Consider the following 14,185-nt stretch of genomic DNA (forward strand, 5'->3'; position numbering starts at 1 on the left):
CCGTGGGGAAGGTCGCGGCTCGTGATAATAACGAAGGGAAAACTGTGCTGGAGAAGTCCATATGCATCCGGTTGTTTGCACGCGCGTGCGATATGAGAGATTAGTGATGACATTGCGTCACGCCGTTTAAGATCCACGTGAACATCAAATGTCTGATTCAGTTTCGCTTCTGCGAGAACTTCGGGGAAGTAATTGAAGCACGCGCTGTTACGGTGCAAAGGAGAGATCATGAAATTTTTACGGAAAACTGAGAATTACCAATAATGAGTATTAATTGCGGCTACGTCGATTTGAAGAAGGTTCTCGTTGGATCTATGTTATGCGATGTCAGAACAGAAGAGATTTCAAGGAAATATACGCCTTCCCGCAACCTACGTTTATGGAAATCGCTTCTGACATGGCGAAAGCGTTAAGTAAACTCTTGTGCAAGGTCTGAAACTTTAATATCCCATTGATACGCCACGATAGGGACACGAGGCGTGAAAAGAGGCCTTGTTAGAATGCTGTGTTTATAAGATCATTGGGATCATTTCTCGGAAAATTCCCATCAAACGCGCGTGAGGTATTTACACGCGTGATATCGTCTTATCTCCGATAAGAATCAATCGAACATGTAATCGTTCGCGTGTGTCGCCTAAATATAATATAATACTTGTATTAACACGTATTCGGTCAGAAATGAAGAAAATTTTATCATCCAAGCGGATAAAAGATAAATACAATTATCATAACGATGTTAGACAATCAGAATGAAATTTTTATAGTCGTTCTTTATAGCTTCTTGCTGAAACGAAGAATTTTTTTAAACTATTGATTACGGAACAAATAAGTGACATATAATGTTCAAAATATCGAGTTAATAATTAATGTGTTTTAATGGAAGTTTTTAGAATTTTTATCTTTAATTGCTAGAATTAGTAATTATTAGAATTCGTTGATATTTCGTTACATTATAATATAGCATAAATGAATTTAACGAGAAGTATGTTAATCTGTACGCAGACGAACGCGAAATCTTCTATTGACATGCAGACGCGACATGTGCAACATGGTTGCTGGAGCCACGAATTAAATGTTGACGCAATTTACAAAATGTTATTTGCGCGCATTATCGCAATTTGGCACAGTCGTCGCAGCCAGGCAGAGACAATCGCCGCCAGACATGTATATACCTCACGAGGTCGCCGACACCGATAAGATTCCTCGGACGACTCGCTGCGCTTCCTTCGCCGCAGGTGAAAATATTATTCGCGACAACTTATTTTTCACTCGCCAATGCGAGCGCAAACACTTACGAAGTTCTAAAAATACGTGTAAGTCGAGCTAAACATTGACTATTTTAGATCAGAAAATAGAAATGTTTTGCTACGAAGGAAAAATCTGGGAAATCTAAATAAAACTTGATAAAATGGAGCAACGTTGTTTTAGTAATCGAAAAGGAAGAATTTTTCCTGAAATACTCCAAAATATTTTATCTTTTAAACACAAGCAAAAATAGAAGAAGCATTTCATTTCATAGAATACTTCATTTTTTATCTCGAAGAAATCGATTTTGATCCCTCAATCTCGAAAGGTCTTCGATATGAAGATTCAAACCGCGGATTTAAAATTGTGGAAACACGAAAACCAAAACGGGCGTGCTGTACAATGTGCTCTTGCACGCGCCGCCGAAGTTCCATCAGACGTTTATCGGCGACGAGATTGTCTTATCGTGTCTTGTCTAGGCTGCACTCCGAATCCTTATCACGGACGACTATCGAGATGTGTTTGATAATTAATGCCGTGATGTGAGAGAAAAAAATACAAATAATTATACCGTCAATGGCATTGAGGACGCAAAAACCAAAGCGATGTCGATCTGAGATCGTTTTGCCTTTATTTTTCACTCGCATAAATAATTACGTTGGAAAATAATGAGATTTTTGCGCTAACGCGTCGATACGTTTATATTGCAGCAATTGTGAAGACTGATGATTTATAATATAAATCTACCAGATACGCGCAAAATTTTCTACATCAAAAGTTTCTGCTGCATTAAGCTATTGCATGGATAGAAGATTAATGATCAAATAGAATAGAAATTTAAAAAATGACGATTCGAAAGTATGGCGGTTCTGCCTTACTGCGTTATGCAATTGTAATAAAATAATTCTTGCAATCGCTTTCACTATCTGATTCTCGTTATTTTATTCTGTCACGTAATGCATTGAAGTGAAATTGTACATATTTGTTTCATGATTTATCCCCTCGTGTCTTCTAAGTCGGTCACTGAGATTACAATCTTGAACGATCTTGATATCGATATTTCCTCAGGGAAAATCTCGCGGAATACGAAATTCTTCCCAGTGCAATCGTGCTGCATACGCAATAGCAATTGCAATTGCGTCTTTGGGAGGTGGTTTAACCACCTTTGCATTTTTCCGGGCCAGAATATCCAGAAACAGGACGAGCAACAGCAACGTCATCGTCGCACCGGTGTGCGCGACGGCGGTTTCTCGCGAAATCTTCGATTTTCTTGCATCAGCCAAGGACTCGATCTTATTGAGCGACGTTAATGTCACAAACAGGTGTGCTGGACCGGTAGATGACGCAAAATATTCTTGTGATTACCCTTCATTCTTTATTGAAATTCGTCTGAAAAGAACTGCGCGAATATATGGCGACGTTAATTTTCCCTATTCTGGGAATTTTTAGACTCCAAACGCGACACTTGCGGAATCACGAATTTCATTCTTGCCGATGGAAGATCTTATTCTTATCATTTTCTTCTTTTCTGATCTTTTCATTTTGGAAGTTTTTTTTTAATTATTAGATGCTAAGAGAAATTTTTCTCATCAGGCAAATCTGCATCTTAACGAAAAATGATACGAAATAGTTAATATTTGCGATATGTACGACAGTTATTGAATTCTTCGTAGAATGTTAATGTAAACATTGAAAGATGCTTATCTTGACAAGTACAAATAATCACATTCTCTTACTTCTTACAAAATTGAAGATAAGAAAAGAAGTGAATCAACAAAATTATTCATATAGTTAGTCTCATAAAACTTCTAGAGAATGAACTTATCGAAAGTTTCTTCTATCGCATAGGTTTGAAAATCATTGCAAATCATTTGCCGATCATCACAATGTCGATTTGATAGTTAATGAGGATTAATATAAACGCAAAATATCTAATTTATGTCGTCTCGCTCGCTTGGGAGAAACGATATCGGCGCAAACAAGAGTGCAACATTTCTCGACTATTGCATCAAGCTAAAAATTTCCATTTCTATATTACGACTGCACGTGGTTCCGGAGGTGATATTAATTACCGGTCTAGTTTATTATCCCTTTTTTATCAAGTCAAGTGCGAATGATCTATCAAACCCAAGAACGAACAATTTTCACAGTTGCGATAATTACATACTATTGAAAGGAATTATCATAAAATTACATGATTTAATGTGTAATACGCCAAAAATGAGTCGTAATTATGAAATAATAAATGGCATCTGAAGAATAATTTATAACTGTCATTCAATAAAAGAAGAGGAGTACCGAAGAGGAATATCAAGCTTTTAATAAAATAAAATAATATTGAGTAGAAAAATAACGCAAAAAGATCATATAAAATTAATCTGAAATTTTCTATAATTAATATAATAAACTATATAAATCTCAATATAGAAACTCTTTATTTGTGATAAATCTTGCAAAAATAAATGTACAATTATCATATAATATATATGATTTCTTGCCTATTTTACAATGATTGCTAAATACGCGTGTGTAAGAATATGAAAGAGTATTTGCGACGTACAAAACTCTCGGAAGTAATATAAATGCACGAATCTATCTACAATGTATATTCGCGTGGAGTCGCTGAGCGATTCGCATAAATTCCAAATCCAAAAATATACATTATTCGATTAGTCTAGCAGCCGCGAGACAGTCTCCGCGCATTACGCATGACACGCGTTAGCCCCTCCCAGGCAATTTGCACACGCGGGGATCGCGTCGCGCTGCATATGTATTTCGCATATGTAAAACTGTATACCAAGTAGAGCGGAAGCTATAGTTTCCTTAATATTTTCGTTTATAAAATCCGAGGTACTATTGAAACATATTATTTTGCAACGTTTCAATTCGGTAGATGCCATTTAAACTTACTTCATCGGGATAGCCGAGAAGGCAGCACTGTCTAAGGGCTCTCTTTCAAAAACCAGAAAACAAAATTGTTTACAATCTTCCAAGCTGTTCCAGAAGTGAACGAATCAGCGTACACGAGACCCGAGAGGTGCGAATCCCAGATTCAGTTCACGAAGGATTAATTCTCCGCACGTATCTCGAGGTGCTTTGCGATCCTGAAGTAAATAGATATAATTGATAAACATCAGGAAGTTAGTTAATATGGAGGTATGCCGATAAGGAACGCCTTTCAAGTTCTTTTATTTCGGGTGGAATTTTCGTGTCGAATCAGCCGCCATATCGAGCAACATTTGACACGGTTTGAATGCTTCGCCGTAGTGACTGCGGAATTCCTCCATCTTCTTGACGAATCGATGAGTGCCGTACGCGTCGAGCCAACGGAACGGACCACCCGTAAATGGCGGGAAGCCCAAGCCGAAGACAGCTCCCACGTTTCCTTCCACCTGAATCACAATTGAAGAGTAAATTAATAATTAGTAACTAACAAATGTAGGACTGGGTATAATAGAACAGTAATAAAATAAATTAAATAGCAAAAAATCTCTCGTCTGCATCAAATTAATCTCAAGAAAGTAATTAAAACGTTTTGTAAATAATAAGAATCAGTATAAAATTAATTTTTAAATAAATCAAATTCGAGGCGCAAACGATAAATTCGTCTCAATCGATAAAATAAAGAATATCACATAAGTATGAAATTTCACAAGAGTGAAAACAATTTTAAGAAGTTAAGAAAGATTTAAGTAATACTTTCGCTATTAATTATCATAATAATTTGGTAAGAGCCCTGAATAAACGTTAACTTACAGGATTGGCTAGAATATTTTCTTCTAAGCAAAGCACTGCCTCATTGACGAACCGCGAGACCATCCTCAGTTGGCGGTCCTCATCTGATGTGCTGCCCTTAGGCTCGAGCTGGTACTTCTTCAAGATATCCAGCGCGCCCATATTTACATCTCTGTTCTTCGAATTGGTCTCGTACACGAATATACCTTTGCCGGACTTGCGTCCTGAAAATCACAGACGGCATTTGTAAAATCTAGAATTTCCGTAAAGAATTAAAGTAACAGAATTCAACGACTGCGTGATGAAAAAGCTTACCAAGGAAACCGGCTTTGACCATATCGCTGAGAATGTTCACGTCTCCGCCTTTAAAGCGCTCGCCGAAAACTTTGGCGAGGTCGACGCTGATGTGAGCACCCACGTCAATGCCAACCTCATCGGACAGAGTGGCTGCGCCGACCGGGAAACCAAATTTCTTCGTCAGCTTGTCCAGATGCGATGGCTCCACTCCTTCCTGTTGGTCAGACCACATCGTTTCTATTTGTTTATATTTTGCGACTGAATGATTCCAGTTAGTTGCAATAACGATCGTAATTAATCGCGAACATAGAAATTGAGAAATATTATCGACTCTTCACAGTTTCAACTGCTTACTGCGGAGTATTACTCACTTGCATCAGTCTAATCGCTTCCGACAACATGGCAGAAAGTATTCTCGTTGTATAGAAACCGGGACCGTCGCCGACTGTGATGACAGTCTTGCCCTGCTTTAGGCCAACGTCCACTGCGGTTCTGATCGTTTCCTCGGACGTTCCCGCGTGCGTGATAATTTCCAGCAGCTGCATTTTGTCGACGGGAGAGAAATAGTGCATGCCGATCACCTGTAAAAAAAACGCATCGCATGAAGCTCATTTATGCATTTAATATAAGTATAACAATTAACAATTTAATAATATAGCATTTTTAATTAGCTTACATTATTTTTTACACACACGCGCGCGCGCAGAGTTTTAAAATTATTATAAATATATTTCAGATAATATTTTATATTATTATTTGTAGGATAATATCTATTATAATAATGAGATGTTCAAACGATCATACCTTGTCCGGACGGCTGCTGCCGGCAGCGATTTTCGTGATGGGAATCGCGGACGTGTTGGTCGCGATGACGCAGTGACTCGGTACCACGGATTCGATCTCTTTCAGCACCTTGTGCTTGATGGCGATGTCCTCGAACACTGCCTCGATTACTACATCTGCATCCTTGAAGCTGTCGTACTTCAACGTCGCGTCGAGCTGCGAGAGGTACTTGTCCCTCTCAATGCTGCGCAGGGAATTTTTATTAGAATGACTGCGTCCTCGTGTAGCTCAGGCTTCATCACAAAGATGCACGAACCTGGAAATCCGTTTACGCTTCACTGCATTGTCCAGACCTTTCTGGATCTGGTTTATGCCACGATACAGTCCAGCGTCGTTGGTATCCTTCATAATAACGTTGTAACCCTTATCGATGCTGACCTGGATGATGCCCGCACCCATCAGACCGGCGCCGACTACAGCGATCTTTCTGCATAACATTTAAATTGCAATTCAATGATATAAAATCGATGATATAAAATCATCGATGATACTATAATGAAGAATTTACTGAAAGACATACTTGCTTGCGCTCTTGGGTGCGCCGAAACGATTCTTCTTGCAGGCTGTCTGAGCGAAGAACAGGCTGGTAAGACCCTTGCATTCCGGCGTTGTTATTAGCTGACTAAACCCTCTTGCTTCGATGTCGAGACCGGCGACGATACCTTTGTCCAGACCGGCTCTCACCACCTCCAGGATTCTGAGCGGAGCAGGGTACAGGCCGCCCGTTGCCTTCATCACCTGAGCCTTCGCTCTCTTGAATATCTGATCCTTGACGAAGTTGAAGGACATCACCTGCTGCGTGATCTTGCCCACGAGGGACTTCGGACCACGATCGAGTTTCAGTTTTCCGCTCGCGAGATCTTGTGCAACCTTCACCGCGGTCTCCTCCAAGTATCTCAACGTACTGAAAAAAACGTAATTTGAATTTTAATAGTAATTGCGGCACGAGCTTGATTTTTCGTCTTACGAAGAGTTCGTGATACGTTTGAAGAAAAATTATTTTCACGAAGTGAGAGGAAAGCGTGACTTCCGTCCGCACATTCTTACTTTTCCTCGGCTGCGCCAACTCCTGGACCGAGACGATTTACCAAGAAATCCACAAGTCCGAGTTTCTTCGCTCTTTCAGCCTTAACGCTTCTGCCTGTGAGCATCATATCCAAAGCAGTCGGAAGAGAAACTAGCTGCGGCAAGCGTTGAGTACCACCGCCACCGGGCAGAATCCCGAGCATTACCTCTGGCAATCCTAAGCTGGTTTTCTTGTCGTTGACGGCAAGTCTGCACTGACACGCTAACGCAACCTGGAGACAATCGATTAAAACTCGATAAAAAAAAATAATTAAATCCTCTTTAAGAATATTTTCTACAAAAATTTGTATTTATTATTTTATTTGAACTTTCTTTATCTTTTGATTGCTTTCATTATGTAATCATTCATTCTTTAAATTAATAGGAAGCGCACGTTACCTCCAATCCTCCACCGAAACAGTTGCCGTGAATAGCAGCGACGATCGGCTTGCTGCTGTTCGCTATTTTGTTAAGCAGTTTGTGACCTTCCTTTATCATCTCGTAACCGGTCTGCTCGTCTGAGATGCTTTGTAGCATATTGATATCTGCACCGGCGATGAAATTACTTGGTTTCCCACTGATGAAAACTGCCGCGTTTACCAGCGGATTCGACTGAACTTCGTTTATCACAGTATCCACTTCCGCCATCAGTTCTTTAGTCAAGGTGTTTAGCTACATTAGCGACAAACAAAATAACATGCATTAAAATATTTATATGTTATCACGTAATATTGAGCTGTTCGGGAAGTTTCCTCGAATAGTTTGATAAACATGAAAGACAAAAATCCGAAGAAACTTCCTGATTTATCCACACATACCCATGTAATTTTCTTTTGTTCTTGAGGTAATCTCAAGCTTCTCTAATTGCTTACATTACATTACATATGTCGGCATTAGCATTCCATTAGCAATTACACTGGATATATGTTTATTTAAGTTGAGAACGAAAATATCATTGTTACAATTTTTTCCATAAAATTTCCATAATAAACTTAAAATTAACATACACTTAGAACTATTTTACTGATATTACTGTTCACCCTACATGAAACGCATTCGACATGTTTATTACTTCACGCGGAATGCAATGCCTGGAAGATGTAATTCCAATGCAAGAAATTAAAAAGGTGTTATAAATATAAGTATTGTTAACTACCTTAACACCTGGTGAATCTATTGTAATGACTGCCACATTTCCCACGACCTTGTATTTAAAGTGCTTCTTATCTGCTTCAGTTGCTAGTGTCCTTAGTGGTTGGTATAAACCTGAAGAAACGCAGCAAAGAGTTATGAAAAATATAATATACAGATTATACAAAGACAAAGCTGTGTTATAATGTACTAATACAACGAATAATTGACATCAATGAAATAAAGTAAAAATTAAAAAATAATTTCTTTAGTAGAATATTTTCCACTTTTCATCCGGAAGGTGGAGGTTTAGTGATATTCAATATATCTGTGAATTATATTCGCATAAATTGTACTTGCATATTTGCATCATTACATTCTTATCTATAATTCATTATCATGTTCGTTTTATTAAAAGCATGTAAACAATCTTTTAATCAAAAGTCTCCTTTCTTTTTTGATTCGTATATTTGTTTCAATTATGTGCAAAGTGCATAAATCTGTTCGCCGATCGAACTGAATTCATCTGCTCGGGCTTCGAGTTCGAAATTTTATTCAAATTTCAAGTCTGAAGGTAACTGGGAACAGTTCAATTCTGAACGTGAGCAAAGTAGCAAGGTTAGGTTATTTAGGGTGGTATATTTTGGGAAGGGACTGAACGAGAGAGTTGGCATTATTTCTGTTTCTGAAAATAACATAAATTTCAGATCCGCCGAATCAATCTCAGCGAGCCGCGTGGAGTTAGCGCTAATTAATTTTATCTTTAGTTTTTTTTCTCCCGTCTCTTTCCGTTCTTCCTCCGTCTCTTTCTCTCCAACGCGAGACCAAAGGTCGTCTGGCACCGGCGCACCTATCAGTATTTTGTACGTTGAACCGTTCGTGTCCGATACTCATTTTATCCAACATTAAGAGCATATCGCCTCTTCGATGATGCTTTTACGTTGCTGTACGACTAATATTCGAGTGCGTTCGATATAAATCGCAGTCCATTGCCGTTCGTAATCTTCGACTGCACTGTTTACTCCAAATTGTTGCTAACCGAAGGTTGTTCGGCCTTTGCTTCACCGGGACTGACTTTGCGCGTACGTATCTCGTAGATATCAAATAACATTAAGCAAAGAGTATCTAATGACAACATTTAATACATTCAATGACAAACTTTTAACAAGAAATATATCATTATCCGAGTAAGAAGTCTCGAAGCGTGGATCGACATACGATCGCTTGCTCCGACATGGAACTCTTTCTCGAGATTCTCGAGCGACCCCGTGAAACGCATAATCACCTGTGCGTGTCACGAGCGTGGGTGCGCGGGTGCGGGAGCAGCGCGCCAGGGCGCCGAAGAGCCTGCAGCTCGCCATGTTTCGGTCGATCGAATTGCACGGACACTCACTCGCATCGAGAAACTCGCGCAGTCACGACACGCGGCACCACGCGCGAGCGATACTTCGCGATTCGGCGGTCGGCCTGCGCGGCCGGAGGGTATTGCTCGCTCGCGTGTCGCCTTTAGGTGGGAGAACGATCGAGAGGTCGATGTAACATCGAGTGTATCGAAGTAAGAAATATGAATTGTTTTTTAAACGCGGGAGGCTCCTTCTTTCTTTCGGTGCGGCTTTCTCACGCTTCCTTTTGTCGTTATCTGTTTGTCGAATGTTTGAAGATAGAAAAAGGAAGTGATGTAATAATGATTGTTTACTGACTGGAAGATTTGCATATCGATACTCGCGACGTTCTGTGAGACGCGCGTGCGCGCGAAGTCGGCAGCGAGTCAAGATTTGAGGACTTTGAGCCTGACATAATAATTTGTTGACGTCACGCGTGTGATTATATGTATAGGAACGCGAAATGCATCATTGCTTTGAGTCCGTAGTGAAAAAACAAGTGATAACGGTACTAATGATCGAACTGAATAAAGTATACTTTATTGCGAGAAAAATGCAAGTTGTGCTCCTATAATCGTATTACGTAATGATATGAATTGTATCCTCGCAATGTTTTGTACTTTCTTTAAGCTAGATCGGAAATAAATATTTTGAAGATAGATACTTTGTAATGACATGTATCTTAAATTTGATGATTTATATAATTTTTATTATTTCAGTTTTACTTTGTACAATTTTATTAATTCATCATTATTTAAGGGGGGAGCCTGCTTTAGAACGTTGAAAATAAGGTATAATTTTACGAATTTTTTTGGAGAAACTATACAGCGGATCATTATAAAACTTTGATGCATTTATTAGTACATGTTTAAAGATAAAAAAATTATTTTTTGATTTGAATATATCGCCTGTAGAGGTCGTCCTGGAGGCATCTTAGTGCAGCCGGCATTGTAAATTGGTGAGCATTCTCCTGCCTCCAAATTTCATCCAAACTGAAAAATTGAAATATTTTCTTGTTATTTATGAATTCCCATCGTCGATGAACCTTTAATATTCATAAAAACATTAAGTTAAACAATTATTTTTGCATGAAAAAGTTCAAAAACTTTGCTTAAAAATCGTACTTTTGTGTTCTAAGCTCCACCATTTTGGCACTTTTCAACTTTTTTCTTCTCTCTTTGGTTCATCGACGATGGGAATTCATAAATAACGGAAACACATTTCAATTTTTCAGTTTAGACGAAATTTGGAGGCAGGAGAATGCTCACCAATTTGCAATGCCGGCGACGCGGCTGCACTAAGATTTCTCCAGGACGACCTCTACAAGCGATATATTCAAATGGAAAAATAATTTTTTTTATCTTTAAACATGTACTAATAAATGCATCAAAGTTTTATAATGATCCGCTGTATAGTTTCTCCAAAAAGAATTCGTAAAATATACCTTATTTTCAGCGTTCTAAAGCAGGCTCCCCCCTTAATTGTTCATCAATCGATGCAGGTACTCTCTCTTAAATTAATCTGATCATTATTCATCTCTCATTCTCAGTTATAAATGCAATTATAGATTAGTCTTCCGAATTTAATACTTTAAATCATTATATAAAACTGCAATATACAGGGTGTTTCCTAAGTAAGTAGACAAACTTAAGGAGGATATTCCTTGGCTTATTTTAAGAAGAAAAGGTCATATAAACATATGTCCTAAACTGCTTTGTTTTCCAAAAAAAGTACATCACTGTTTTCGTTCACTTTTCGGATAGCGTGCTTTTGCAGTACGAGTCAACAGCGGTGGGGATGGAGTGGGGATGGTCTCGCGGCGCCGCAAATGAACACTCGTTTCAGACTGCGCCGCGTAGCCGCCGCGAGACCATCCCCACTCCATCCCCACCGCTGTTGACTCGTACTGCAAAAGCACGCTATCCGGCATCACTGCTATCACGTTATCTTTAACGCAAACTTTATTAGTTCCTATTAAGTTTAGTAATTTTATTAATTATGGTAAATTACACAAACGCCGAAATGGCAGATATGCATTTCGTATACGGTCTTGCTAATGGAAACGCTCGTCAAGCAAGACGTATTTACAATGACAGATACCCGAATCGTCAGGTACCTCATATTTCGACTTTCATCAGAATCCATCAACGTCTTATGGAAACAGGATCCTTCGCAAGGAGGACAACTGATATTCCAGGAAGGCCTAGAACAACTAGGACTCCTGCACTGGAGGAAGCCGTTCTGAATGCAATTGAACATCATCCAGAAACGAGCACCAGAAAAATTGCTGCTGACCTTCATGTGAGTCATAAGTTAGTATGGACAATATTAAGAGAACAACAATTATATCCTTACCATATTCAACGCGTACAGGCACTGTTGCCACGAGATTTCCCGCAACGTTTAATTTTTTGTCGGTGGATGCAGCAAAAAATCGCACGAAATCCTCAATTCGTTGCAGAGGTACTCTTTACTGATGAGGCTAATTTCTCGAGAAACGCTATCGTAAATTTCCATAATGACAATCTTTGGTGTGATGAAAACCCACATGCAATATTAGAATCTCACTTTCAGGTTCAATTTGCATTTAATGTATGGGTGGGAATTACTGGTGATTTTTTGATTGGTCCTGTCTTTCTTCCCTTGAGACTTAACGGTGCTTCGTATCTACATTTTCTTGAAGATGAGCTACCTTTGGAAGATATTCCACTCATGCTCAGAAACAGAATGTGGTTTATGCATGATGGCGCTCCACCCCACTTTAGCTTAGCAGTTCGTCAATTTTTCTTTTTAGTTACTATTTTCTTTTTCGTTATAATTTTTCTTTTTGGTTACTATTGTTTTTCATTTGTTTCATTTGCAATAACACAAACTGTTCTATAATAAACGAAAAGTGAACGAAAACAGTGATGTACTTTTTTTTGGAAAACAAAGCAGTTTAGGACATATGTTTATATGACCTTTTCTTCTTAAAATAAGCCAAGGAATATCCTCCTTAAGTTTGTCTACTTACTTAGGAAACACCCTGTATAATATTATTTGTTTTATAAAAATTCTAATTACGCAATATAGTTATTTTAAAAAATCCACACAAAGAAAAAATATTTTTTCTCGGTGCTCGCGATTATCAACCGCTAGAATCGGTTTCGGAATCATTTTCGTTGCCAACGGGAATTATTGATGATGGGATCTCGATCATTCTGTATTATTTCATCAGTTCCAAAATCGTTTTTCTTCTTCTATAAGTTATAGACTGTATAACGTGCCTCACAAAATTGCTCCAATACAATATGTTCGACTGTCACGCGCTCAACTCCTTGTACAAGTATTTTGACGTCCTTGATGTTAAAAGTTGTGTTACGTTCTTTCGCCTTCAATGACGTATTTGTCAAAATTGTTTACCAGAGCAACAATTTGCAGTAACTCAACTTTTAATCAGTCATATCAGTGGTCTTGCCTTTGCTCCCCAACCATTCTTTTATTTTTCGCTTTTTCCATGAAATCTCGTTGGATCCTTTCTCCACCTTCGCAGAATGACATGGGGCGTTGTCCATTAGACTAACGGTATTATCCTCAAGCGATGATAAAATTTTCTCAGACAGAAATGTGTCGTCGTTTACTTCATCGTCACGATCCATGGTGTTTTTCTTGGATTCAAAACAAAAGTTCATCAGGTTCATCAGATTTGTCAAGTTCGTCAGGTTCATCAGGTTCCTCAGATTCATCAGGTTCATCAGATTCGTCAGATTTATCAGGTTCGTAAGAGTCATCAGGTTCCTCAGGTTCCTCAGGTTCGTCAGATTTATCAGGTTCATCAGATTCATCAGATTCCTCAGATTCATCAGATTTCTCAGGTTCGTCAGATTCCTCAGGTTTATTAGGTTCGTCAGGTTCGCCAGGTTCGTCAGGTACAAAGTTGGCTGCACTGCCAACAAAAGTAACATTCAGTTCATTCAACAGGCTAAAAAACGTAGTCCGTTTAAAATCTGGCAATTTTTGTCTTCATTCACGACTCTCAAAACCTTTCGTAACGTGGGCTTTTTTTCTACGGTCATATAAAATTCTGCAACTTTTTTTCGAATTGCATTTTTGACACATTCGTCAACTGGTCCTCTGAATGGACGAGGTTTCTTTCTATTCGGAGATGTGACGTCGCCAGTTCTCTCGTACTCGATTACGATTTTTTCTATTGTAGATCTACCAAATCCCGTTTTTTGTGACAACATAAGGTGCGCAGCTTTTTTCCTAATTTGCCGATTTTTTTCCTTCAGATCTTTGTATAAGTCCACGATGTAGAGACGGTCACGTCTATTAATGAACTATAATAAATTAAAAAGGAAAACGCATCACAATAATAAGGAACTATTGATAAGAATCAAATGAACTTAAAGTTTGATTGGAAGAAAGTTCATGGTAAAACAGATGACTCCAGGATTCCCTTAAGTATTTCTTTAATAATTGTTATATTATTTTCGAGATAATACAAA

The 14,185-nt window shown here is 38.6% G+C and overlaps 1 protein-coding gene across 1 annotated transcript; it reads right to left on the bottom strand.

Annotated features, from left to right (window-relative positions):
• Nucleotides 1–3,657: 3,657 nt before the first annotated feature.
• On the bottom strand, nucleotides 3,658–9,803 carry LOC105279823 (trifunctional enzyme subunit alpha, mitochondrial). Its single transcript, XM_011339871.3, has 11 exons — nucleotides 9,602–9,803; nucleotides 8,342–8,451; nucleotides 7,585–7,857; nucleotides 7,168–7,418; nucleotides 6,641–7,024; nucleotides 6,377–6,547; nucleotides 6,082–6,304; nucleotides 5,649–5,858; nucleotides 5,296–5,491; nucleotides 5,002–5,204; nucleotides 3,658–4,637 (listed from the first exon to the last, which is right to left on the bottom strand). The coding sequence occupies exons 1-11, from the start codon at nucleotides 9,675–9,677 to the stop codon at nucleotides 4,434–4,436; spliced, it is 2,301 nt and encodes a 766-aa protein (XP_011338173.1). The 5' UTR covers nucleotides 9,678–9,803; the 3' UTR covers nucleotides 3,658–4,433.
• Nucleotides 9,804–14,185: the final 4,382 nt, after the last annotated feature.

The sequence above is a fragment of the Ooceraea biroi genome, chromosome 7, assembly GCF_003672135.1.
Source record: "Ooceraea biroi isolate clonal line C1 chromosome 7, Obir_v5.4, whole genome shotgun sequence".
NCBI lineage: Eukaryota > Metazoa > Arthropoda > Insecta > Hymenoptera > Formicidae > Ooceraea > Ooceraea biroi.

Excerpts from the sequence above, each read along its gene's own strand:
- LOC105279823 (XM_011339871.3), bottom strand. The coding sequence starts at position 9,677 with ATGGCGAGCTGCAGGCTCTTCGGCGCCCTGGCGCGCTGCTCCCGCACC. Across the intron at positions 7,025-7,167 it reads GTTGGCGCAGCCGAGGAAAA|TACGTTGAGATACTTGGAGG; the intron begins GTAAGAATGTGC and ends CGTTTTTTTCAG. Across the intron at positions 5,859-6,081 it reads GCAGCAGCCGTCCGGACAAG|GTGATCGGCATGCACTATTT; the intron begins GTATGATCGTTT and ends TTTTTTTTACAG.